The following is a 27,686-nucleotide window of genomic DNA, read 5'->3' on the forward strand; positions in this document are numbered from 1 at the left end:
TTTATGGGTAAGTTTTCTGGTGATTCCAATAGTTAGATCGACAACTTTAATGTCCACATGTATAGCAAGGGAGCAAAGGGCTTCTGAGGCCAGGGTTCTCTTTCCTACCTGCTCAGAGAGACTGGAGTCTGAGGACACAGCATCTCCTCCACGCAGGGCACAGGGGAAGAGCTGCGGTTCTCTGAAAGAGGGTTTTCCTTTCAAGGGAACTTCTCTGCAAGACCAAGCCACTCAGTAACTTGTCTTTGGTAAACTACCATTCACATTGGCACAAGAAACACACCGTAGCTAATCTACTCTTAAATTTTATTACCACAAACCCAGGTGAGGTTTCATTTCTAAAAGTCTACCAGTTATAAAAATGAAAACCAGTTAGAATACTAAATATAAACTGATAATTTACATTAGTTTATAAAAAATAGATCTGAGTTTAGGAAAAGTTAAAACAACTAATGCTTTTCACTTGTTTGCTAGGCATCATAAATTCCTTCATTTTCAAGGCTGACCCTGCTTCCTTGGCTAACCATGTCCGTTTAGACTTGGGGGTGGAATTTAAGGAATAATTTAACTGAACCATTAATGTTTCCAACTAGGTAACTCACTGACTAAAAATAATTATATGTAACCACAGCTTAAGTGATGTTCTAACCTCTCCAAACATTCTGGGAGCCACAATGACACTATGAACAATCCTGTTAGAACTGTGACTGGTCTGGGGAAAGCCTCCTCAGCAGACAGTGCCGATCTAATAAAGTCCAAAAAGAATTAACCTTTCTCTAGAGAGGTCCTTTCTGAAAAAATAACTGTTTTACTCTCCTCAAGTGAGTGCCATAAAAACAGTGGCTCCCAAATGTGCTGGGGTGAAATGAGAAAAATAAGGACAATGGAGTGTTTTTCCAAAAAGCTACATTTATTCCATTTACAGGACAATCTTGTTCTAAAATTGTCCTCATGAAAAAAATGTAATAATACAGTGATTTGATCTTTTGGATAACGGCATCTTTGTCCATCCCAAAATTTTGGGAAATATTACTGGTCCATGAACTCTAAAAGTATGGGAACCACTGCCACATTAAAGACTATTTTTTTGCAGATTAACAACTGTTAAGTAGGGGGTGGGAAAGCTTCTGTGGCCAAATGTTTGGGAAATCATGTGAAATTCTGCAGTATCATTTCCCAAACATCTGACCACTAAACACATTCTGATCCGCTGTTAATTGAAAAGATGTAAAAAATCTTAAGTGAACAATTCCTGAATGGAACTGCAACGATTTTCATATGAACAGAGTTTGGCCTATAACTTAGCTTCAGCTAAGGAAATGGTATAAGCAGCAACGTTATCTTATCAATATTAAACTTTTAATATCAAATACAATTTTTACATTGTTACTAATTTATATAATTATAAAACAAACTCCAAAAGCTCCATAAAATCAGTAAGGTAAAAGCCCTCACTGGATATTATATAAACTTCAGGTGTTACCAGGCTTGTTTCAGGAAAAGTCCTTGGTTTTTAATACAAAGTATCTACAAAACAATGGTATAAATGATACTTGCAATTTGCAATAATGTGGCTGTAATTTGCCCCTTACTCTTCAATAGGTATCAGATGTTTAAAGTTCATTTCCATTCACACACTTCTGCTGCTGAAGCCTAGTTCTTCTCAAAGACTCGAGTTGCTTTGCTCTTAGCCATCGTTCTCTTGACAGTGTTGTCTGACCAGCACTGAGAGACAGAAACCTGGTTTGAGATAAGAAACAAATTTAAGTCTAGACCTAGGAATAGGAGACAAGATCTGTGGTAGGACCACAAAGAAGTCAAGAACCAAGTCAGGCTTCTACAAAGGAATCCTTCAAGTCAAATGTGGGAGATGACTCACTCTGAGAAGCAGGCCTGCTTCCACTGAAGTGATCACTGGCCAAACGCAATTTTCAATGAGCCACTTCACAAAGGTTTTTAAAAGGAAAAAGTTCATTCCTATTTTTAAAAGTCTACCTCAGCTATTACTAAATAAATTAGGGGCTTTATTCATAGCTTATGTTAAGCAATTAATGGACTAGTACCACTCACCGAGCGACAATGAGCAGCTGGTGGAGATGGTCAGCCGTGATGCTCTGAGGATCATTCTTGCGCATTTCCACAAAGTCGTCTTCAACCGCCTTTATCAAAGAGGGAATGCCATTTGCATTTAATTGGGAAAAGGAAACTAACATGGTCCCTGCACTGGTGTAAAAATGAAGTCAGCCGTGCTTTTTAGACAAATGAGATAACATGGATGAAAGGACTGAGAATCAAACTTAATCTACACAAATGACGTTACTGATGCAAGTATTCCAAACAAGATCAGGCAAACACGCCTGTAAATACAGGGAAGATGATGTCAGTAAAAATGGCAGAGCAAGGACCTCAGAAAATTCTCTCCATTAAAGGGAATAAGAACTCTAGTAAAAATGATCAAAATCTGCTTCATCAAAATGCTGGAGATTAGCCAGAGGCTTGCAGCAGTCTGAGGAACATTACTTAAGAACGGCAGTGAGAACACCGAGCTCTGAGGAATCTACTTGCCATTCCCCATCCTCACCCCCTCCCAGGCAGCCTGAGAATGGCCAGCCTGGCAACCACTGCAGAGGGTAGCGGGGCTGGAAGGCTTCCCAAGCACCACTCAGAAAGGGTCAGCCTTTGACTGGTGGTTCCTGGAAGAACCCATTTGTAAGGTTGTCTTTAACCGGATGTGGGGCTTGCCCAGTGTGAACAGCCTCTTCTCCCAGGGCATTTAAAAAAAGTCACAAGCTATTACATTCTTGGCTGCTGCAGGCACTGGCTAACCAAATTCCTTAAAAGGAAAAACAGGGAATGATAATAAAGCACAAAGGGAGAAAATGAGATTGTAAAGGAGCAAAGTTTTGGGTACTACTGTGAGTAAATTGGCATTCATCTCCAAATGATGGTTACAGTTAAGAGTTAAGATGTTAACTGTAGCCCCCAGGGCAACTACTAAGAAAAAAATTATAAAAGACATGGAAATTAAAGTTGTATACTAGAAATATCTATTTCAAACAAAAAGATATAGAAAACAAGTGGCAAAATTACCCTATCAGTAAATACAATAAATGTAAATTGATTAAATACTCCACTCCCAGACATACCTTGGTTATTTCGTCAGAGATGCTGTAGTCCAGGAACCGCAGCAGGGTCAGGTAAATGCGGAACTTGTTGAGCACAGAGGGCAGCACGGCTGAGAGAAGGCTGTCCATGTACTCCTCCATGTTCGGTGGAATCAGCTGTGGCTGTAAGTGGATCTGGCAATCTGCCTGAAGAGAAAGTGCACAGTATTTTCCAAGTTCTTAATCTAAAATTTCAGAATGGATGCATCATCTCTACCAGCTCCTAAGAGAATTAAAAATACTATTTATTATGGGGGGGGGGGGGGTGTCACTTTTTACATTAATTTTTATACACTATATCTACCTCAACAATAATTACAAAAGTTGGCCTTTTCTTGGTTACTTGTTTCCTCACCAGTATCAGCAAACATCTAAGGCAGCCAGCCTCTGAAAAGCAGCTAATTAAAAGGTTTCAGATGTTTTCTTAACCATAGAATATGCATTCCATATATTAATCATTCTTTCCCACGGAAAGCTTACCAAGGGCATTTCATCCTCATTCACAGGTAGTTTTCTCAAACCACAGGTGAACGCTATCATACAGAGAAACGTGATGCCTTTGGAATAGCGTATTTCCCATTAGTAAGAGCTGTCAGTCACACTGACGATTTACCAGAGCATTTCACCGTCCAGCAAAAAAATCATCATCAGATGGATCAGGAACACTTTAAAGGAACTCTACAATATTTCTCACACAGATTGGCAGAAGTCAGTGGGACAGAGGCGGGAAGAACAAAGGTGTGGGTGTGGATCAGGCAAGTTACTGACAGCCTCTACTTCTATACCAACAGCTTTTTTCGCTTGTCTTGTGATTTGCTGATAACTGATTCTTCATAGATCTAAGTTTTTATCCCAAGGCAGAAACAAAATAATTCCCTTATTAGTAATCAGCAGCTACAATTTCGAAACAAGTTTAACTTAGTAATATGCAGTAATCAAGAGACAAAAAACATATAAATATATTTCCAATATAACCTCCCTCCCTTTAAAAATGACTCATCGTACGGGTAGGAGTGATCTCCCCTCCGAAGTAATCAAAACATTAATATTGCAAGGGAATTCCATCTGGTGGTAACTGAAATCATAATCCACCTTCTGCCAAGTTATTAGGTTGCTCAGGGCCGTCACGTTATGCACACCTAGAAAAGCAGGAAAATAACTTTTCAGTCATTTGATTTTAATCACCTAAACAAATCAGTTTTACTGACACTGATTATAAGACACGAGGTTTCTTCTGCTTTAAAACAGTATGTAAGGCACTGTCCAATTTACTACGCAAAGTGTTCATTAGGTAATACTTCCCACGATATCTGATACCTAGCATCTGGTATGCAATTAGGCAAAACATAGGTGCCCAATTAAGTATGATTACTTTCTAGGTGGTGTGTTCCAGAGGGCTAAAACAGGATGGCAGAACTGAAATTATCCTTCTCCACAGGAATGAGGTTACGGAGTTTTATTGATTTGCTACCATCTACTTTTGCCGTGTGTGTACCCAGTCAACACTGTTTCTAATTCTACCTTTTCCTCTTGAACTTATCACCAGCATCATGTTACCTGAGCACAGGTAAAGCTATCTGCTTAATTCTATTTTTATTTTTAACATTTTTTGTTATTTATTTTTTTTAAATATATTTTATTGATTTTTTACAGAGAGGAAGGGAAAGAGATAGCTAGAAACATTGATGAGAAACACATCAATTAGCTGCCTCCTGCTGGGGATGTGCCGCAACCAAGATACATGCCCTTGACCAGAATCGAACCCGGGATCTTTCGGTCCGCAGGCTGACACTCTATCCACTGAGCCAAACTGGTTTTGGCATATGTTTTTATTTTTAGAGAGAGAGGAAGGGAGAGGGGTAAATAGAAACATTGATGAGAGGAACATCATATGTGGCTGCCTCCTGCATGCCACTCTTGGAGACTGAACCCACGACCTGAGCATGTGCTCTGACGGGGATCAAACAGTGGCCTCTTGGTTCCTGGGTAGAAGCTCAGCCGCACCAGCGTGGCCCTTGTAATTTTATAATGCTCTCTAACTGGACTTAGTGCAAACCATCTGATCTACTAACTTTTTATTTTTTCAGAGATGCTTTGAAATAAAAATTTTAAACTTTATATTGGGCAGTAAAAGTTTTATTACATCTTTTCTACACTTTTTTTTTTTAAAGGTAATATATGACTAAACGCAAAACCTCTTTTTATCTTTGAAGCTATTCACTAATTGTTCTATCATTGTTAATTTGGTGTAAACTGTAAATTTCCATGTAATTATAACAACACATAGTTGATGTACACAACTTGCACTATATGCTTTAATTAAATTTACATGGCAAGCCTTTACCTTAAATATTTCTGAGATGTGAATTTGTTCGGTTATTCTTTTAAGAAGTCATCACAGACCTGGCTTTGACAGGAGGTTGCAGAGGGAAGGGAAGCGCCCACGTACGCACCTGAGGTGTCGAGCTGGCCTTGCTCCAGGAGCGTCTCGTCGATGACCAGGGACGTGTTGCTGGGCAGCTGGAGGAGCCCGCTGACCAGGCGATTGGCCGTATAGTCTTTGTGGGGAATGAATTTCAAATGGTTCATGTTCTCTATCGTCATCTGGAGACGAAAAGACTGCAAAGAGAAATTTTTAATGAGTAAGGAACTAAGTTTCCTGCTTTAAGAAAACATTTGGAGTTAAACACTGTGTTTATATGGAAGGAACCTATCAACTCGCAAGAGGAATCTCATGGTTTCTTGAGCCCTTTTAAGCAAAACAATGATCTATTTCCTAAATAAGAATTTCACTGACTCTGAGCTGCTTTATTCTCAACTGTCTTGCTGTGTATTCTTGAAGATTCTTATTTTACCAGAGAACCAAAAACAAATTCCAGCAGCTTACGTGCACAGGGCAACAAAATGGAAAATAAAATGCTTCTTTACCCATCAATTTGGGGAGATGCACTCGCTGAATTTAAATCATATCCCTTCACACCCTACAGATTCTTGAACAAACTGTTTCAAGAAAAACCAAGAGCAGAGCACACTGAGCTGTGCTAGGCGCTGAGTCTCCTTCTTGGCCCCACGGCTGCAGCCGCCTCCTCACCCCTCTGAGCCGACCACTGCACCGCCCTCTGCACCCGCTCCACACTCCACTCTGCTCCTCTCCCCCCCTCGCCTGAACGGCAGCACTGTGGCGGGTGTGCGGTGCGGGAGAAGGGTGTCGAGGAAGAGATAGAGTATATTTTTAAAATGGAGAGCATTTTTGTACTTTGGCTTTGTTGAAGTCAGAGAAAACGAGGGAGGCCACATTACAGACACAAGCAAACCCCCCTGAGAGCAGCATCTGGTCCACACAAAGATGGCTGTGAGCCGAAGATGGCCCCGCCCCACATGAGCCCGTTACTCAGCCTCGGCCTGCCGTGAACAAGGTGTAAAGAGGCAAGTGTTCAGAGGCACAAGAAGCAAACCAATTCCACACGCACAGTGGCCTCAACTGAGAACAATTTTGTGAGAGTAACTGCAATTGGGCTGTTACATTTCTAGAAATTGCTGCTAAGGCCACAAAAGTGAATGGTTAGGGGCGAGCACATTTTAAGTTATAGAGCCCGGCAGGTTTTGCTTCCGGGTAAAGACATCTATTAAACCTCAAAGATAAATAGTTGGGCTGATAGTGTGCTCAGATCTGTAATATGTATTTATAATGAACTTACTGCTGGAACAAGATGTTGAATAATTCGATACAAGTGTTCTGTGAAGGTGCTATTCCGTGGGCAACCACTCAAGTTAACTGTAAATTTTCCTAATGGAAGAACGTCTCTTCTTGTATATCTAGAAAAGAAGAAGATATTAACCAATAAGATACCCTGGTGATTTCCACCAAAAAAACATGGAAAAATTAGCTTACAGTATCACTAAAAATAGATTCCTCTGAAGTTATTTTATTTATCAGAGTAACAGCAATAAAAATAACAGACTATACTTACATGAGTGCGGATTAAGTGCCAGGGACTGTTCTGAGTGCTTAAATGCTTTCTCATTTAATCCCCAAACACTCTGAAGTAGGTACTATTACCTTTGTTTAACAGATGAGAAAGTGTAGGTAACATGACCGAGTGTACATAGCCAGGAAGTAGAAGAGCTAGGATTTGAACACAGGTGGTTGGTTCCAGAGTCTGTGTTTGCAACCATTACATATCACTGTGTCAAATTCTATTCGAGCAGGGACTTACAGCACAAAGATGTTTACTTGTGGTGTAGTTCAGAATAGAGAAAAAATAGGAAAACCTAACATTTAGGGAAACAGTACAACTATCTACAATGAAATATTTTACAGACAAGGAAACCGGTTTGGCTCAGTGGATAGAGCGTTGGTCTGCAAACTGAAGGGTCCAAGATTTGATTCCGGTCAAGGGCATGTACATTGTTTGCGGGCACATCCCTGGCAGGGGGTGTGCAGGAGGCAGCTGGTGGATGTTTCTCTCTCATCGACGTTTCTAGCTCTCTGTCTCTCTCCCTTCCTCTCTGTAAAAATCAATAAAATATATATTTTTTAAAAATTTTAAAAAAAAATGCAAAAAGGATAAGACAGTTCATTTTACTCATCAGCCAGGTCCTTTATCTGATACTAGAAGCTCAATGCATGAAATTCGTGCAAGGGGCTTGCCCCTCGCAGCCTCATCCGGACAGTTGCTCTGCTGTTCAGTCTAATTAGCGTATCAGCTCTTTATTATATAGGATTGGCCCTTAAATTTAAAAAGAACATCAAAATGCTCAATGTGAAACTGAGAAGAGATGGAAAAAGGACTCTGAGGTTAATTTGGTCTAACATTCATTACAAATGAAAACCACGTGATGATGAAATCCTCAGAAACCTTCCTCTCTTTCCCCCTTTCAACAAAGCACCAGCTCTCGCCATCCCCACCAGGAACATAGCACTTACACTGTAGAGATGAGATGTAATATCAGGTATTCAGCAGCCAAACTATCTCCCAAAAGGGCATGCGTGAGGAACCCGAGCAGTTCTGCTCTGACTGGAGACAATTCGGACATGAAGCTTGAAACAACTGGAGAAGGAAAGGAGACCTGATTTAGAATAAACACAGCAGTTCCTCTCGAGGGTTTCAGGTTAAAAAGGTAACTGCGGAACAAAACCCACTCCAAGTCAGTATATTGTCCAGACTCTAATGAAGAGAATTAACCTAAAGGATAATGGGGCAAAGAACCAGTGGCCATCCTCACCAACAAGAACCTGACTCAGTTTCCCCACGAGCACACGTCACAGGCGGCCCCCTGGGGCACACGTCACACTGGGGCATCTGGGTCCCGCGTTGGCACTTACACTTACAGGTTTTGCTCTCCTCTTTGTTCAGGGAGGCCGGCAACAATGGGTTGATGTGTTGCAACTTCTGGGCTAAAACCACATGAATTCTTGGCACCAGCGAGGCGGGAGGACTGTGCACCCTCTGTTCTTCGGCCGTGTCTGCGCATTCCATGGGGTCCAGGAGTGACGCAGCGTCCCTGCGGAGAGGGACAGCGCTTCAGCTCTGATACGCCCGTTTCAGAGATGTAACAATAACGTACATCTTTGGGAAAAAATGAGAATTCAAGCCAAGAACAGTTTTACCTGTACATCTTTAAACACACACACAGACACACACACACACACACACACACATACACACACACAAAAGGGAAAATGGCTACCCCTTCGTTGCCTCACACATCTCAGGCTGGGCGGGTCATGTTATGGTACAACGCACTCATCCCTAACTCCAAGAAGAGTAGCGTTTGTACTTGGTATGCTGTCACCTGACTCAATGGGATATCGTTTGTCTACTCACTAGGTCATTTCAAAACAGACTTTCTTGAGCTACCAGCTGGAACATCACATGTCACAGAAGATCTCAGAAACCTTTTTCTTGAAAGCCATCAGGTATCTATTATTCATTCTATTCTATCCTGTTAATTATCAGTCATAAAAAAAAAAAAAAAAGAAAAGACTCACCTTTCATCGTTGTTCAGTATACTTAGCACGGGATCCACAGAGAGGATGCCATATAACTCAAGAACATCATTCACTTTGAAACAATCCCCATCTTCATAGACCTAATGAGAGGCCACATGACATCGTGTTGTTAGGACTAAGTAACACCGACAAAGCAGAAGGTATTGGTCGTGAAATAAATACTATTGGGTCGGCAGCTAAGTAATTGCGGATTTTTAAAAGAAAATCAAAGACAATTTTTTCATGGAACTAAATAACTTTATTCTGTAATGTATTGCCCATTTTGATCAATGACCTTTTGCCATCTTTCAGGCAGCATCATAATCCCACGTTCAAAAAACTTCTGGTTTTTATTAGCAAAAAACTGAATCAGGTACGATTTGACATCATCATCATTATTGAAATTTTTACCATTCAAGGAGTTTTGTAAAGATCGAAACAAAAAGTAATCAGATGGTGCAAGGTCAGGACTATATGGTGGATGTGGCAAAACATCCCAACCAAGCTCCATTAATTTTTGCCGAGTGACCAAAGATGTGTGTGGCCTTGCATTGTCATGATGGAATACAACACCTTTTCGATTTGTCAATTCGAGCCGCTTTTCTTCAACTGCATTGTTTAATTTCGTTAGTTGTTCAATGTAAACATCAGAATTGATCCTTTGGTTGGGTGGTAAGAGTTCAAAGTAGACAATTCCTTTGTAATCCCACCAAACTGATAACAAAACCTTCTTTTGATGAATATCAGCTTTTGATGTTGTTTGAGTTGGTTCACCTGGCCTGCTCCACGATCTTTTCCGCTTGATATTGTTGTAAACAACCCATTTTTCATCGCCAGTTATCAGTCGTTTTAAAAATGGATCATTTTCATTACGTTTCTTTAGCAAATCGCAGCTGCTAATGCGTTGCGTTAACTGTGATTCTTTCAGTTCGTGAGGAACCCATGTATCGAGTTTTTTAACATAGCCAAGTTGTTTTAAGTGATTTTCAATGCATGTATGTGATACATGAAGCTTCTCTGCAATCTCACGTGTTGTACTGTGACAGTCCGAATTGATTATTGCTTTGATTAGGGTGTCATCAACTTCAACTGGACGACCAGAGCGTCTTTCATCTTTGAGTGTAAAATCACCAGAACGAAATTTGGCAAACCAATTTTGACACTGCCGTTCTTTTAAGGCTTCGTCACCATAAACAGCACATAACTTTTTATGAGCTTGCAATGCGTTTTTCCCTTTGCGGAAATAAAAAAGCAAAATATGACGAAAATGTTCCTTTTGATTTTCCATTTTTCAACGAACGCCAAACAAAAACTACAAAACAGATCAAAAAACTTTTTTTACTGATTAACAGCTGAATAGCCAACTATCAAATACAAAATGTGTTTTACATTTGTACTACGTCTGCAAACCTAAAAATTCAACTGAAGCCATATATGTGTGAAACCCGCAATTACTTAGTTGCCGACCCAATATCATAACTTTAGAGAGAGGAACAACCCCTTTGCTTCACAAATTGAGGCCAAGAGAGGCAGTGCTTGCCTGAAGTCATTCTTCTAGTTAGCGAGTAAGTTAATTAAAATGGAGGAACCCTGACGCCCTGACCAACACGTTTTCAACATAGCACACTACAAAGGAGAGGCTTTCCCCAAAGGATGGTTATCGACAAAACAGAAACATGCATAATCTCAAAATCTATTGCCCATATCAAAGACGGGGAAACATAAAAACAGGGTTAAAAGGTTAACAAAAACTTAGATTGGCCATGAGGTCTTTCACTATAAAAAAAACAACTTTCAAAGTTGTACACCATGATGGTCTTTAATAATCGTCAAAGTCCGCTATAGGGGAAACCCACTATAAGTACAGCAGGAGAAACACTGGGGTTCTGGTCCTCGCTTAGAGGTGTCATTAAAGCACATGTGTGTGAAAGCTTACCTTCACAAGGCACGCGGGGCCCTTCTCCCCTGGCAGTGGGAAGTTCAGGTCAAAAGGAGACGAGAGGTTCAGGGGGCTCAGCTGCTGTCCGGCAGAAGCTTCAGTTTCCAGACGTTTTGGCTCGCCACACCCCTGAAGACCGCCGCCGCTCCCTGCGTCAGAGGGAAGCAAGCATCGCACTCAGTCATTCTAGGGCCGCCTGCAGATAAAGGCCCTTCCTCAGGAGCGTTTCCCGTTTGATAGAAAGATGCTCCTGAGCTCACAAACTTGTTTTAAGGAAATAACACATATCAGCAAAGCCCTTTCTCTGACTTATAAGTAGAACACAGATTATTATAATCTGGAAAATTTAGTCACTGTTTCTTCTACAATCAAATGGCAACAAATCCCCCCCATCAGATTCCAGGGTAAGTATTTTTAAAAGTTAATATTAAGATGGTTCCTTCGACATCTCTGACCGAAGGCATATATGGCCTCTGACAACAGAACCACCTGGTAGAACAGCTTCCTACTTCTAAGCAGATTAAACCAGAGCAATAAACTCACTCACCAAGCAGTTATTCACATCCACTATGTACCAGGAATCATACCAGTGATTGGGGATACAAGATGATTAAAAGAGGGGCTCAAGCCTGGAAATAATCGGTTTAGGGCTGATAACTAATTAGAATCAACATATAGCCTGCCACACCACAGGATACTGCTCAGCAATAAAAAGAAATAAACTGCTGACACACAACAGCTTGGATGGATCTCAGGGAATGTTGCTGAATGAAAAATGTTGATCCACAAAGTTTACCTACTGTCAGATTCTATTTTTATAACATTCTTGAAATGACAAAGTTATAGAGATGGAGAATAGATTAGTGGTTACCAGCGGTTAAGGACTTGGGGATGGACAGCAGAGGCAGGAGAGAGGTGGGCATGCTTATAAAAGGGCAATATGAGAAGTCAAGTAACCACTTGTCCCATATCTTAACTGTAGTGGTGGGCACATGAATGTATGCTGTGATGAAATTGCAAAGAACTGAATATGCGCACACAGATGCCTGTAAAGAATGTGAATTCTGAACAAGGTCAATGGACTGTATCAATGATATTCTATAATTATACAAGGTGTTACCACTGGCGGAAATGGGTCAAGAGTATACAAGATCTCTCTGTATTATTTCTTACAACTGCTTGTGAATCCACACTTACCTCAGAAAAAGTTTAAAACTATTTATAGCCTAAAAGATTGCCTAGAAACCAACAAGTAAACTTTACATAAATACTGTACTCAAATAAAAAACTAAAAGCCCGGCAGTATGACATTCAAACAATCAGACAAGAAGCAGAAATGAGAACCAATTGCTTAAATGAAAAGCATTACCAAAGACCTGGATTTTACCCTTTATTGTTATGATACACCACTAATTTCAATAACCATTTGGGGTTGGTGGAGAAAAATACTACATTTATATATGTTTACTGTAAAACATTAAAATTTTGAAGACATTAAAATATTCCTTAGCATTAAGGAAAGACAGTAATATGAACTTACCCAATATAATAAAAGGGTAATATGCAAATTGACCGAACAGCGGGACATCTGGTCTCTATGATGTACACTGACCACCAGGGGGCACTCAATGCAGGAGCTGCCCCCTGGCAGTCAGTGCGCTCCCGGTACTCAGCCGAAGCCGGGCTCGTGGCTGGCAGGCGCAGCAGCGGTGGTGGGAGCCTGAGGCCATACTAAGGATGGCCCACTCTGAGGCCATACTAAGGATGTCTGACTGTCCCCGAGGGTTCCCAGACTGTGAGAGGACACAGGCCCAGCTGAGGGACACACACCTCCCCTCCCCCCTGCACACACAAATTTCGTGCACCGGGCCTCTAGTAAAATACGAGAATAATATATTGTTAAATGAAATTCATTAGTAACTTTTTGTTTATAAACTTGACTTGTATTTGCCCTCTTGACCCAATCATACAGAGATCAATAAATTAAATTTGTTTTCCTTCCTCTCTCTTTAACGTGCCCTCTAATTAAAGGTGCTGAAGAAAAATAACTGAACATAAAAGGAGAAATAAAGACAAACTTATCTACCTGGCATAATAAAGAAATTCACCATGCATAAAAACTATGGTGAAATCAATAATGATATACCAATTCTGACATTCCCTCATGCCGTTAGAAAATTTTCAACTTCTCGTCTCCTTGGGAGATACACTACCTGTCTGTTTGGTACCCGCATGCTGCTCTTTCTGTTTGTTAGGCTGCAGGTCCATGTCTTCATCATCTTCATAACTCCTCTTGTGACGACTGGGAGTGTAAGATGTTGAAGGACTGACTCGAGCTTGGTTTGCATTAATATAGGCGTTAAACAAAAGGTTAAGGAAAAGACCACTATGTACTAAGGATTAACGTAAGTTAATTATATGACTAATAAAAGATTGCTAATTTGGCAATTTGCTTAAAATAAAAAAATTTTTTTAAAGGCTGGACTTCCAGATTTGGTCATGAAAGGCTACTATTAAGCTTAATTTATGCCCCCTACTACTGCTGCTGTAAAGAATTGTAAAACTGGACAAAAGACATGAAGCAGCTATTTCTCTTTTTTGTTTGTTTTGTTAATCCTCACTCCGCCGAGGACATTTTCCAATGGTTTTCTTAGAGTGGAAGGGAGGGGAAAAGACAGAGAGAGAGAGAGAAAGATCAATGTGAGAGAGACACAGCAATTGGTTGTCTCCCACACATGCCCCAACCAGGGCTGGGGATCGAGTCTATAACCAAGGTACATGCCCTTGACTGGAATCGAAGCTGGGACCCTTCAGACTGTGGGCTGATGCGCTATCTACTGAGACAAACCGGTTAGGTCTGTTGTCTATCATTAGACAACAGGGAGCATAAGGTTATGATCCTTGACTAATATAGCGGTGAACTCCACTTTATCCCCATCTCCCTCTAGGGGACATTTTCTAAATCGCAACAAAAAAGAAGTGGAGACCCATCTCTTGCTGGGTAGAGACAACACAGTTCAGGGCTATGGGTATAAAAAGCTACGGTATTGCATACGGGGACTGGAGGGGAAGGAGCTCCCTGCGGAGACAGAAGAGGAACCAGAAATCTGTGCAGGTTCCATCTGGGTCTCTGGCTGAGTATATAAGGGTGGATTCCTTGAGGTCTAGCAGAGAACAGCTGCTGGTTGGCTAGGAGCTAAATGAAGGTTCTGGAAGTTGCATAACACTTAGAACTGGACCCCACTGAACATCCCGGGCACTTAGGTGAGACCCAGAAATAGCACATGGCACGAGTAAGAACTGAGTGCCATGCAGCAAGGCTACTCCAAACTCACCTTAACGAATCTCAGACCGAGCTTTGACATTCAAGAACAGACACGAGGAAGCTGTGGTGGAAAAGCAGGACAGTGGTTGCGAGGGAGGGAATAGTGACTAGAAAAAGCAGAAGGGAACTTCCTGGCACAAGTTATTCACTTTGAGACATAAATCAATGGCGTGTACTCTTTTTTTAAATATATTTTATTGATTTTGTACCGAGAGGAAGGGAGAGAGAGAGAGAGTTAGAAATATCTACGAGAGAGAGTCATAGATCAGCTGCCTCTTGCACACCCTCCACCTGGGATATCTGGCGTGTACTCTTAAAACCTATGCATTTCAGTGTATATAAACTATGCTTAAAAACATTACTAACTGAAACTTCAAATAAGAAAATAAAAACGAGATGAAGAGTTTCCACAATCTCCTCTCAAAAGAACCAATGTATTATTTTCCCTTAAGAAAATTAGAATTAGTTGCAATTTAAAACTTTCAACTTAATTATCATGTACTCATTCTTTTCTTCTTCTTCAATATATTTAAATCTACCTTAACATTTTAACAGTATTTCACTATAGAAATGTACCAATTTTATCATTTCTCAGGGATGAATACTTAGATTGCTTTACTGGGTTGTTTTTGTTTGTTTGTTTGTTTTTGTTTTCTCCCAGTTAGCTTCACTGCGATAAAAAGACTAAGTTTTTAAAAACTCAATCTAAATTATGGTCTTTTCAATTAAAATAATCAAGGACTATAATAAGAAAGTTCAGATAAAGGATATTTCTTTCACCCACACGGATTCCCCAGGCACTGGAACACAATAGAAATTCTGTCTTTCCAAAGTGGTAGTTCGTGGAGAGTTTAAATCAACTTCTTGCTGAGGCTGTGATGTACACAAAAGTATTTTTAAAAGTTTATTAAGAAAAACAAAACAATTTTTAACTTAGCAACTACATTTTTATGCTATTTACTATAAAACCATAGTTAATTATTTCATTGCGTTAACTGAATTAACAAGCAGCCAACTAAATCTAAACTCACTTTTTAAAAGAAAACTGACATAAAAATAATTTTACGAGCAATAATCAATACACTACCTTCCCTCAAATCAAAATACACAGCACCCTGTATGTTACAAAATTAAATCCTTTTTTAAAAAAAAATATATTTTATTGATTTTGTACAGAGAGGAAGAGAGAGATAGCTAGAAACATCAATGAGAGAGAGTCATCGATCAGCTGCCTCTTGCACACCCCTGGGGATGTGCCCGCAACCAAGGTACATGCCCTTGACCAGAATCGAACCCGGGTCCCTTCAGTCCCCAAGCTGATGCTCTATCCATTGAGCCAAACTGGTTTTGGCAAAATTAAATCCTTTTAATAAACAGGGTGCTTTATTTATTTATCTTTTTAAGACAAAGCACATGGTAACCCCACTGTCTCATTCATAAAAAAAAAATCAGAATCAGCCTATATAAAAGGAATTTAAGGAAATGCTCATTACGAGGTAGCTCTGAGATGCGAGCCAAGACTCAGCTATTATTCCCTAAAAAAAGCATAGTCTCTATTTCATATGTGCTTAGAAAGTGCTAAAGGACCCAATATGTAACATTTAAAAATTACTTTAATAAACATAATTTTATAGTACAAAAAATCCTCTTAAAATAAAGATGTATATTTAGTTTTGTAGAGGGGAAAAAAGAGGATCCAAAAGACATCAGGTTTGAGCCTGAGATAATGTGTATAAGCAGGGTTTTCTGTTTCTTTCCAGGCCTGAAGTCCCCTTTTCCCGGTACGGTGCTGTTACGTATGCCACTTTAGCCACCCGGTACGGACTATCTTTGCCTTCGGCAGTGTCACAGATGGACGGTCACACCTGCTTTATTTTCCTGTCCCAGGTACTGATGACTGAGCTGTAGTCAGACTGCATCACTGGGCACCAGAAAAAGTTATGTACTAAAACATCAGCCTCAGATGGGAGTTAGGGCTCCTAAATCAGGAGATGCAGTAAGCACTGAAAATTGATTTGTCAGACTTGGCAGACATTTTACCGATGGAAACACTCTGAACAAAACTACCCTGGGAGACCTGAAGGTCATCATGTGTAAGATTAAAAAAATCATCTTTCATGAGTCCATTTCTCTAAATAATTGTAGGAAGTTAAATTTTTGTTTAATAAAATCTTTTCGGCAACCTTTCAAATAAGGGTTGTCCTTCTGTCCAGATTGGGCCCATGAACCGGAACACTTTATTCAATGAGGAAGAACTTCTGTGAATGAATGGGCTGGGATTAGCCTTTATTTTTTTCATGCTGCGAAAAGTTTAATCTCCTGAGCTTTGAGTAAGCAAAGTCAGACTCGCAGCGTGAAAAAAGCTCTGGAAAACCTGATTTACAAGGATAGTCTGCGAGGCAGAGCAGTAGACCAGAACTCCACCGAGGTCCCACCTTCCTCCTGAGCCCTGCCTGAGCTCCTGCCTCCTCCATCCCCGCCTGTGACACCTGTTTTCTTTCCCAAAATGTACAACTGCGGGCTGTGACGCACAGGACCACACGGGAAACAGACAGAGCAAATATGGGGACATCTGAGGTTGATGGATCTGTTTTGAAATGCTGATAATCTTTTTCTACTATTAAACTAGAAATACATTTTAAGCTGTTCCCAGTTATAATGCCAGGTATGTTGAACAGGTTTCTTTGTGACAATGAATTTAATTATGCATGTTGCTCATGATCAGAAAAGCAGTTGTTTAAAATGTGTTCCACTGTAACTGCTTTATAACAAGTTCCTGCCCCTTCCACATCTGTGACTGCTCCTGGATCCTGCCTTCTCACCTTCCCACCACTGACACGTCAGAGAGCAGCCAGTGCTTCCTCTCATCAAAGAAGGCTTAAGTTTATTAAAAACTGTGTTCCTTCCAGGAAAAGAGAGCAGAACTTGATCCAATTTAATTAAGCAAGTGTTAAGCCCTAAGTTAATCTACTTTCATTTTTTAAAGAAATTATCACAACTTGTAATTTTTTAAAACAAGTACATAGATACTAGGAAAAGAAATAAATTAGTTTGTCATTTATAACATTCCACATTCTAAGAGATTTTAGAAGACCAAAAATATAACAGAGAAAAGAGCAAAAGCATTCCACATGACTTCTTAGGATTTATTTATACGCACGATAAATTTAAGATAAACCAAAAGAAACCAATGAATTCTAAGCTTAGAAAAAAATTCTTATTAAAAATGTTTTAAGGATCTTAAAAATACATACCCCACATTCTGCTATGTCTCTGTATTTCCCAAAATGAAGGACCTAAGACCCAAACAAAAGATAACAGTATTATAGCAATACATTTAATTCAAAAACACCATAAAATACACTAATTATAAACAGAAAGTTCCATGATAAAAAGCCATACGTACACGTGCTTTTGTGTTTCGGTTCACTGTTTCATAAACTCCCATGTAAAACTCAGGGTCAAACATATCCTGAATCATGCAGCGAAACTTCACAAAACTGTTAGGTTTCAAGTAATGAAGGGGAACCTCATTCAGTGATGGTACCTTCAAGGAAAATGACACATCAGTACGGTAGTCTGTCTATACAACATTAGGCTCAAATACACACACAGACCCAAACTGCAACACAGGCACCAAACCAGCCCCATTAAGAAGCCAATATTCTCAATACACAGTCAGCATAGCAGCTACACAAAAGTACCTCCGAGTTCTTCCAACTCTGTGTAATGGCCTTTGACTACAATGTAAATAAATGCATTTCCTGTGAACACTTTCCAAGTAGCGGAAAGGCATTTGTCTTACTGAGCTCCTTTAAGACTAGTACATGCTGCTCTGTCTGGTGAGGCTCAGTTTGGAGGTCATTGTCTGCACACCAAAGGGTCGAAGGTTCAATTCCCAGTCAAGGTGCATGTGGGAGGCACCTGACTGATGTTTCTCTTTCACACTGACTTTTTTTTCCCTCTCTCTCTCCCCCTCTTCCTGTCTCTAAAAAGCAATAAAATTTTTTTTTAACCCTAACTGGTTTAGCTCAGTGGATAGAGCATCAGCCTGTGGACTGAAGGGTCCCAGGTTCAATTCCAGTCAAGGGCATGTACCTTGGTTGCGGGCACATCCCCAGTAGGGGGTGTGCAGGAGGCAGCTGATCGATGTTTCTCATCAATGTTTCTCTATCGCTCTCCCTTCCTCTCTGTTAAAAAAAAAAAAAAAAATCAATAAGATATATTTAAAAAATTTTTAACGAGTAGTACATGCCAATTTTTAAAAATAAATAATAAAGCTCACAACTACCAATTTTTTTGTTTTAGAAAGTAACACGGTCAGTTACTGCCATCTAGAGGCACCAATACAGAAACATTTAATTGCCTGATTTTAAATTTAAGTTGTAAAAGAGACCAAAATCTTTTGATATATATCTACTTAAAGCACTTAAAGCTGAAGGCAGTACACATTAATTTACATATTTTAAAGTTATATATGGATAACAACTCTACTGAGAGAATCTGGCCGTCTGCCCCACTCCTTCCCCCACAAAGAGCAATAAGCTTACCCATTTGGGAGCATTATTTTCTTTCAGCTTTTCCTTAAAATATTCAATTACTTTCTTCTCCCAGTCAGGATTAACTCCATTTTGGGCTGAAAGACAAATACACTTTTCAAATGTCAAGCTACACTATAGAATCATAGGCTGTTGAGGTAAGTGCATGTTCAAGACAAGAAGCTGCCCGCGGGAAGTGGCGGTCACTCCTGTGTACAAAAGGCTTCTTTAGCAAAGGCCAGCTTGCAAGGATCTGGTATCGCTGGACAATTAAAGGACTGCCTTAGACAATTCCGAAAAAGAAAAAGAATCAAGCAACTGTCCATTACTTATTAAGCCTATCGTATACCCAGCACTCTGCTAAGTTCTATAAGGACACTTAGGGTGGAAGGAACTTAAAGACAAGCTATGTGATAGATGGAAAAAAACACCACCACCACCTCATGCAGGCCAAACAATCTCAGAGAGAGCTTCTGATGGAGGTGGTATTGAACTGGGCCTTCAAAGAGAATAGAACTAAGACATGCTGAGGTACCGGGAAGTGGCACACTCTGGATCTGGTGGTCCGTGAGGTCTGAAAGGTTGGCAACCGCTGCTTTAGATCAGTGGTCCCCAACATGGGGCAATTCAAGAAGGAGTTAACAGTACATTTCTTGCATTTCTTATTATTCTAGGGGCCTCAGATACAGTATATAAATATATATTGTGACAGTTATGAATTTCAATTCTCTATTATGGGATGTGAGGGCGATCTGGCTGCGACATCTGTCACCCCATTGATCGCCAGGGTTGATTCGGCTGATCTGGCTGGCTAGGCGGGTGTCCCCCTCCTCCCTCACCGATCCATGTGCGTCCCTCCCGAAGCTGTGCGCTCGGTCGAAGAGGACGACTTCCCCCCAAGAGGAGAGGACCGGTCTTCGGTCAAGGGTATACGAGTAGCTGCGCTCCCCTGCTAGGACCTCCAAACAAGCTCTCAATTCTCTATTATGTATTTTGAAACTTATTTTTTCATGTCACTTCATATTATTTTTTAAAACAATTTCTTAGTAATTTCTTCCTCAGTACTTCAGCTGTCCTTTCGTTCTTTTATTTTTCTCTTTCATGGATGCCATGTTCTTTGGAAGTTTGTTTAGACCAAGTTAATGGCCTTTTAGGCTCCCCCCACGTGGATAGGAGCTCATATTTTGAATAGTAGGAATCATAAGTCATGGGGGAGGGATGTCAGAATTTGAGAGATGCTTAGATTGGGAACCACTGCTCCAGATCAACCAGTGTGTCCCAAGAATTTTAAAACATGCAGCACGTGACTACTTAGTCAGTCAGGGGCACTGATCTCTCTTCCCTTATTGATTGTTGGCTGTCAAATAAAAACATTAAACAGCCAGCAATCAATGAACATATACCTGTTGTGTGTGTGTCAGGCAAAAAATATGTATTAGCAATTAATTGATGTGTGTCATGAGATGAAAAAGGTTGAAAGTCACTGCTCTAGACTTAGTGTAAGGTCGAGGATGAGCACTACCAGAAATTCGAGTTCGTGGAGCACTAGGTGTCTGGAAGCTGCCGGTGTGACCCAGGTCTGTCTGAAAGCTAAGCCGTCCCAGAGAAAAACAGAGTGGAGCCAGATTCCTGCAGACAGTTTAGCCGCTGGGCTGTAATTAAGCCCGACACACTAGCCCATGAATTCTGTTACGAGACATGTATTCGTCTTTCTTGTTTAAGCAGAACCAGCTGAGTCATTTGCAACCCGGAGTCCTGCTTGGCACACACAGACCTCTCCATCATACCGTGTTTCCCCGAAAATAAGACATCCTCCGAAAATAAGACCTAGCACATGGAAAGATAAGACATCCCCTGAAAATAAGACCTAGTGCGACTTTGAGAGAGAAAATTAATATAAGACACTGTCTTATTTTCGGGGAAACAGGGTATTTTCTATGCTTTCTTGGCCATCTGAATTTGAATGCCATTGCACATGAGCTTTAAGGGGTCAGGAAACTGAGGTACTAATTCTTTGTATATTCTAGATTTAAGTCTTTTGTCAGATATATGTAAGGCAAATGCTCTTTCCTAATCTGTAGCTTTCTTAACAGTCTTAATGCTGTCTTTTGATGAGTTTTTGATGTTGATAAAGTCCAACGTATCAGCTTTTGCTTTAATGGTCACTAACCCCAAGTTCATAAAGATATTCTCTTAGATTCTTTATTTTTCATAGTTAGGTCTGTAATCCATGCCACTTTTTCCAAAAGGATTATACTTGTCAAACCAGCATTATTTTAAAAACTTTCTAACACTAAATTACTTTCACACTTTTGTCAACAATCAATTCACTGTATTTGTTAGTCTATTTCTAGATTCTCTATTATGTTACACTGATCTATTTGTCTACCCTTATAGTATTACTATACTGCCTTAATCACTATAATTTGATAGTAAGTCTTAAAATCAGGTAGTTAAGTTCTTCCAGTTGTCTTATTCTAATCCTCAACATTGCTACATAAATCTGAGAACCAATTTAACTTCTATATATAAAATTTTGATTAGAAGTGTTGAGTTTATAGATTAATTTAAGGAGAATTAATATCTTAACAATACATTTTCGCCCAGCCATTATGACTCAATGGTTGAGCATCAACCCATGAACCAAGAGGTCACTGGTTCGATTCCTGATTAGGGCACTATCCCCAGTAGGGGCCATGCAGGAAGTAGTTGACTGATGATGTTGCTCTCATCGCTGTTTCCAACTCTCCCTCTCCCTTCCTCTCTCCAAAAATCAATGAAATGTATTTTTTTTTAAAATACATCTTCCAATCTATGAACTCTCCCAGGGAGAAAACATAAAGAAGCCTACATATGGATTCTTTTTTCTCTATCTGTGTCTTTTCCCAGCTATCTATCCTCACTACACTGCTGTAATAAATCTTAGCATGGAACCACGAGTCCTAGTGAATCTCTAAGGCCAGGCGTGTATCAATAGTTCATTTATTTTTATTGTTAAATAGTATTCCACTGTATGGCTGAACCATTAATTTGTCCAATTAGCTATTGGACAGATTGTCCCTGAGTTTTGATAACTAAGAACAAAACAACTATAAACATGTGCATGTAGGTTTCTGTGTAGACATAAGCCTTCATTTCTCCAGGCAAAAACCTAGGAATGGGAGAGCTGGCATATGGGAAATGTGTGCTAACTTTATGACTGTTTTCCAGAGCGGCTACTTCATTTTGCATTCTCACTGGCAATGTATGAGAATCTAGCCGTTTGTATCTTTGCCAGTGCTTGCTACTGCGTTTCCCCGAAAATAAGACATCCTCCGAAAATAAGACCTAGCACATGGAAAGATAAGATATCCCCTGAAAATAAGACCTAGCACAACCTTGGGAGAAAAAATTAATATAAGACACTGTCTTATTTTGGGGAAACAGGGTATTGTCACTATTTTTTTCCCAATTGTAGTTGTTCTAATAGGAGCTAGTACAGTGTCTATTTAAATCTTTTGCTCCCTTTTAAAATTGTGTGTTCTTTATATAATCTAGAGACAAATTCTTTTATGAGATACATGATTTTCAAAAAACATTCTTCCAGTTCATAACTTTTCTTTTTTTTTAATTTTTTTTTTATTGATTTTACACAGAGAGGAATTGAGAGGGACAGAGAGTTAGAAACGTCGATGAGAGAGAAACATTGACCAGCTGCCTCCTGCACAACCCCCACTGGGGATGTGCCCGCAACCAAGGTACATGCCCTTGACCGGAATCGAACCTGGGACCTTTCAGTCCGCAGGCTGATGCTCTATCCACTGAGCCAAACCGGTCCCGACCATAACTTATCTTTTCATTCTCCTAATGATAAATATCTTTGGCATAACAAAAGGTTTTATTTATTTAATCCTCACCCAATGAGACTATTTTTTCCATTGATTTTTAGAGAGAGTGGAAAGGATGGGGGAAAGGGAGAAAAAGAAACATTGATGTGTTAGAGACACATTAAATGGTGCCCCAACTGGGGGTGGAGGATTGAAAGTGCAAAGAAGGTATGTGCCCTTGACTGGGGAATTGAACCTGAGACCCTTTGGTCCACAGGCTGATGCTCTAACCACTGACCCAAACTGATCAGGGCAGAAAAGTTTTTCATTTTGATAATGCCTAGTTTATCAAATTTTTGTTTTATGTATTGTGTATGTATAAGAATTCACTGTGAAATCCTGGGTCTTATTGTTTCTTTTTGGGGAAATTTCAATGATAGTGATTGCACACCATCGTGAATATATTAAAAACCAATGAACTTAAATTTTAAAGTGGTGAATATTATGAGCTACACCTCAATGAAAAACTTTGCAAAGAAAAAAGAACTAAAAGCAAAAACAGTTAAAAGTGATTACCTCAGTATGGGAAGGGCATACTTTTACTCTTCATTTAATACCACTATGTTTTTCGTAAGCATGTGCCAGTTATTATGTAATGAGTTTAAAAATGCATATTTACATATTTATGCCTTTTGCCATAGCTGCCCCATCCATTCTTCTCTGAGCACTTTGCTGCCCCCCCGCCTCCCCCCGTGGGCCTCAGTAGTCATGTCTGCCTACATAACGTCACATAGCTGTGCTCTGGCCACAGCTGACTCGTGTAGGAGTGGACCCCTGACCCCACAGTTTCTCTAACCCTGGAATTTGGGGTTAAATGGGAGTGCTAACTAGTGTGGGTTGAACTAAGAACAAGTGAATTTGGGAGCTCTGGAGAAGAGGTAAAGTTGGACTGGATTCTTGCTCGTTTCCCAGTCCTGACGCACTCAGGAGTCTCTCTGGATACCAAGCCACCCTTCCTTGTTTTGGGGTTCCACAGCCTCATAACAGATCCCTTCTTATCAGTGGCTATCCAGGGTGTGATGGCAGGAGAAATCCAAGGTGGATACAAACAAAAGGATATTAATTGCCTGTTTAGAATCATGGTGACGATAAAAAGGCATCCCAACTTTCAATCCATTTTCTTACTGCTTAAATTCTCTAAATACTAGAAAATACTCCTTCCTGCCGTCCTTCACATACCACTGCTTTTTTGTAGGAGATAATCAAAGTACCTTGAGTATAATAAAAAATGAATATCTTGACTCACCCAACAATTAAAAAAGAAAACAATAAAAGTCAGAGTTGACAAGCATTCCTACTTCTGAAATTAACAGTGGCTATTAATTCAAGTTTTTAATCAATTTAAATAAAGAAAATTTCTTTTAAATGAAAAATGATTAAAAGAAAAAAAAAGTGTACAAAACTTCCTTTTTTGGAGACTCCTGCCTTTGCTTGAGGAAAGCACATTGGTATGGATCACGAAATGGGCGGCAGCGGGGGGCTGACTAGCATTATGCACATCACAGAGCCCAATAGAAACCTGCTGGACTAAAGCATTCCCAAGTCTTCACTTAAGCCTAGGACCTCAATGTCCTGCATATAAAGTCTTTTAGAAACTGGAACTGAAACATTAAATGCATTTTATGAAGGCTTGCAGAAAAAAAACTTTACACATGAACAATTATAATACGGCCAATACAAATTCAAAGTACAGATTGGTTCACAAAGATAAATGAAGACTCATATAGTTATGAGTGGCCACTCACAGAATTTCAAAGTTTCTTATCTGAGCCAAGAAGAAAGAACTAGGACTTGTATATAAAAGTAATTCATATGGGACATGCTCACAAATTCTCTGAATCAATCAATATAAGGCCTGCCAGGACTGACTTAAGTTTGAGATGTGTGTCCAGAAACCATCCACTGCCTCTGTTCAGCTAATGCCATCTAGCACTTTCCATGCACAAAGCACATGCCAGGCAATGAGGAATGTCCGCAAATAAGGCAGCTACAGATCAAGACCGCTCAGAGTCAAAATTCAGCAAAGGGCCAAGACTGGTTTGGCTCAATGGATAGAGCGTCGGCTTGGGGACTGAAGGGTCCCGGGTTCGATTCCGGTCAAGGGCATGTACCTTGGTTGCGGGCATATCCCCAGTGGGGGGTGTGCAAGAGGCAGCTGATCGATGACTCTCTCTCATCGATGTTTCTAACTCTCTATCTCTCTCCCTTCCTCTCTGTACAAAATCAATAAAATATATTTTAAAAAAAAAAATTCAGCAAAGGAACCAGAACAAGTAATTTCAACAACGCGCTTTTCGTGCTAACTTCCAGGACACACAGGTCCTGGAGTAACTCAAGCAGAAGGCCTTAAGTTCCCAAAGGAAGAGTAAGATTTAGCCGGGGAAGTGAAGTGGGATGGGAAGGAGGGACCAGGCTGATGCAGCTGATGCAGAAGGCCCGAAGGCAAGGCTCAAAGTCAAAGAGAAATGCAAAGTGAAAGCTCCGCCTGAGGGCAATGTGGTGGTGAGCCTGAGAGTCCGGCTGGGGTGGAACCAGGAGGCCATGAACCACAACGAAGTTGCTGCATTATTTTCCTATGCAGGGGGTCAAGGGGAGGAATGGATTTAAACAATGTCCTACTAAACCAGAAAGAGTTTAGAAGTTTAACACCTGACATACTTCTCACACAAACATACCCATAGTGCTGTTTTATAAAGTTATTCAATACATTCCCAAGTGACAGGAAAATACAGCAATATAGATATATATTATACTTCAAAACAGCCTCTATAAAAAATTTTTTAAAAAATCACGCCAACCCAGTATTAGTTTCTTCTCTGTAAGACACACCCTATATAGGAACAAATTATTCTTGGGGGGGGGGGAAGGGAAGGATCAAGGTCCAGGTCCCCACAATTCACAAAATTTTCCAACTCCTGTAAAGCCAGTCGTTTTACCTAAATTGTATCATTTCTGTACCATGATGAGATGTGCCCCTTAAGATTATACACTTTGGAGACAAAATCGGATACAAATGTTAATTTGTTCAATTACCCTCCCCATATCTTAGTTATGCTGAATAAGTGAGGTGGTTTTATTATTTGATAGAGATTTGATAGGTATTTCTCATAAGTAAATGTTCTAAAGATCAGTAACTGGAACTGCCCCCATTAGGCACCAAAAGTTGACACTTTTGAAGGGTTTTTCACATAAAGTCTCTGTGAGTCTGCACCCAGATAAGCCAACGATGCGATTTAACCTTCACTCCACATTTTGGATATCAATTAGGGTTTCCCGTATCGTGAACGTCAATTACTAGGATTTGGCAGAGGGATATTTGCCCCTTCCTCAAAGCACCCTTGATGGATAAATGATTTTGTGTGTGTGTGTGTAAGGGGGGGGGGTGTTAAATATATACAGTTTTATCAGGTTGTCAGTGTTCACCGGTTACCACGCAGATGCCTGCCCAGGGTCCCTTCTAATTCGCTGCGTCTAAGTTTCAGCCTGCGAGCCCAGGTGACTGCCCGGAGTTCCCATTCGGGGGAGCTGACAGAGTGCTGAAACACACACTTCCCACCGCCGGCCCCGCCGAGCGCCGGCCGCTGATTGGCCGCTGCACCCATCGCCACCCCACGAGGCTCGGAAGGAGCGGAGGCCACGCTCCGGCCCCGAGTGCCTCCCGGCAGCCGGGCGCTGGGGGTCCGGGCGCTGGGGGTCCGGGCGCTGGGGGTCCGGGCGCTGGGGGTCCGGGAGCTGGGGGTCCGGACGCTGGGGGTCCGGGCGCTGGGGATCCCACCCGGGGGCGCCGAAGGCGTCTGCCTCCTCGCCGGGCCCAGGGGAGGTGTGCGGAGGCCGGGCGGACCGTAAACAACCTTAAACTTTAAGTGACCCGCCCCGCGCCCCGGGCAGGACGGCAGCTTTCACGGCGGCCGCTGCAGCTGCAATGCCCGGAGCGCGCCGCGGGCCCCGGCCCTCCGGGCGGGAAGGAGCGGAGCCCGGAGCTCTGCCCCGGGAGGCGGCGCCGGCGGCAGGCAGGCAGGGGTTAAGGCCGCCCGGCAGAGAATGGAGCTGTTACAACAAATCTTATCTCGCAAAGGGAGGGCGTGTGTGGCCGCGGCGAGTGCCAACTTCTGCGGCGGGCGGCGCTCCGGCACCGGAAGTTTTGAAACAGCCCGCAGGCTCCGGGGCAGAGCGCCTTCCTCCGCCGCCCCGCGGGCCTCCGGGGTCCCGGGACCGCCCGCTCCCGGCTCGGCCCCGCGGGGCTCGGCCGCCGGCGGAGCGGCCGGGAGCGCCGCCGTCAATCACGGCGCCCGGCCGGCCGCCCGCTCCTCGCGGCGTCACGGCGGCCGCCCCGCCGGCGGCGGATCCGGCAGGTGGGAGGCACCTGCGGCCCCGCGGCTCCGGGGCCGGCGTCTGGGCGCCGGCGGGCAGGCCGGCCGCGCCGTCTGGGCCGCGCGTGGCCCGAGGCGGCCGCCCCGCGCGGCCCGGCCCCGGCCCCGGCCCCGGCCCCCGGCTCGCGAACTCGGCGCCGCCCGCCCGCCAGCCCGCACTCACCGAAGAAGCCCTGCACGATCCCGAGCGGGTGGCTCAGCCAGTCCTCCCCGCACGGCATCTCGCCGGGCGGCGTCCCGCGCCGCGGCGCCTCCTCAGGGCTCGGCCGCTGCTCGCCGCGCCCTCCCACGCAGGCGGCACGCGGGGCGCGGGCCTCGGGGACCGCGGCGGCGGCGGCGGGAGCTGCGGCCACGGGAGGCTGCGCGTCCGGCCCCTCAGCCTCCACTTCGCACAATGGCGGGAAATAGGCGCCGCCGCCGACAGCGCTGCTGCCGGCCTGGGTGGAGCTCGCGCGGAAGGGGCGGCGGGCGCGCGCTGCGCGGCCCCGCGCA

At 42.1% G+C, this 27,686-nt stretch overlaps 1 protein-coding gene across 2 annotated transcripts; it reads right to left on the minus strand.

Annotated features, from left to right (window-relative positions):
• Positions 1-294: 294 nt before the first annotated feature.
• Positions 295-27,666, minus strand: MCMBP (minichromosome maintenance complex binding protein). 2 transcript variants are annotated; one of them, XM_084904474.1, is made up of 16 exons: positions 27,358-27,666; positions 18,971-19,056; positions 17,827-17,967; positions 17,675-17,716; positions 15,192-15,293; positions 13,309-13,453; positions 11,093-11,244; positions 9,157-9,257; positions 8,491-8,669; positions 8,092-8,215; positions 6,863-6,980; positions 5,618-5,783; positions 4,170-4,303; positions 3,147-3,311; positions 2,071-2,159; positions 295-1,740 (listed from the first exon to the last, which is right to left on the minus strand). In XM_084904474.1, exons 1-16 carry the CDS (start codon positions 27,413-27,415, stop codon positions 1,614-1,616), a joined length of 1,929 nt encoding a protein of 642 aa, XP_084760600.1. In that variant the 5' UTR covers positions 27,416-27,666; the 3' UTR covers positions 295-1,613. The 2 variants fall into 2 exon arrangements, with proteins under 2 accessions (XP_084760600.1, XP_084760601.1); XM_084904475.1 differs by having other exon boundaries at positions 8,497-8,669; positions 27,358-27,665.
• Positions 27,667-27,686: the final 20 nt, after the last annotated feature.

The sequence above is a fragment of the Pipistrellus hanaki genome, assembly GCF_964339955.1.
Source record: "Pipistrellus hanaki genome assembly, chromosome: 14".
Taxonomy (NCBI): domain Eukaryota; kingdom Metazoa; phylum Chordata; class Mammalia; order Chiroptera; family Vespertilionidae; genus Pipistrellus; species Pipistrellus hanaki.

Coding starts and splice junctions, on each gene's coding strand:
- MCMBP (XM_084904474.1), bottom strand. CDS start 27,415: ATGCCGTGCGGGGAGGACTGGCTGAGCCACCCGCTCGGGATCGTGCAG. Junction 8,670..9,156: donor ATACTGAACAACGATGAAAG/GTGAGTCTTTTC, acceptor CCCTCTCCGCAG/GGACGCTGCGTCACTCCTGG. Junction 6,981..8,091: donor TTACATCTCATCTCTACAGT/GTAAGTGCTATG, acceptor CTTCTTTTCTAG/ATATACAAGAAGAGACGTTC.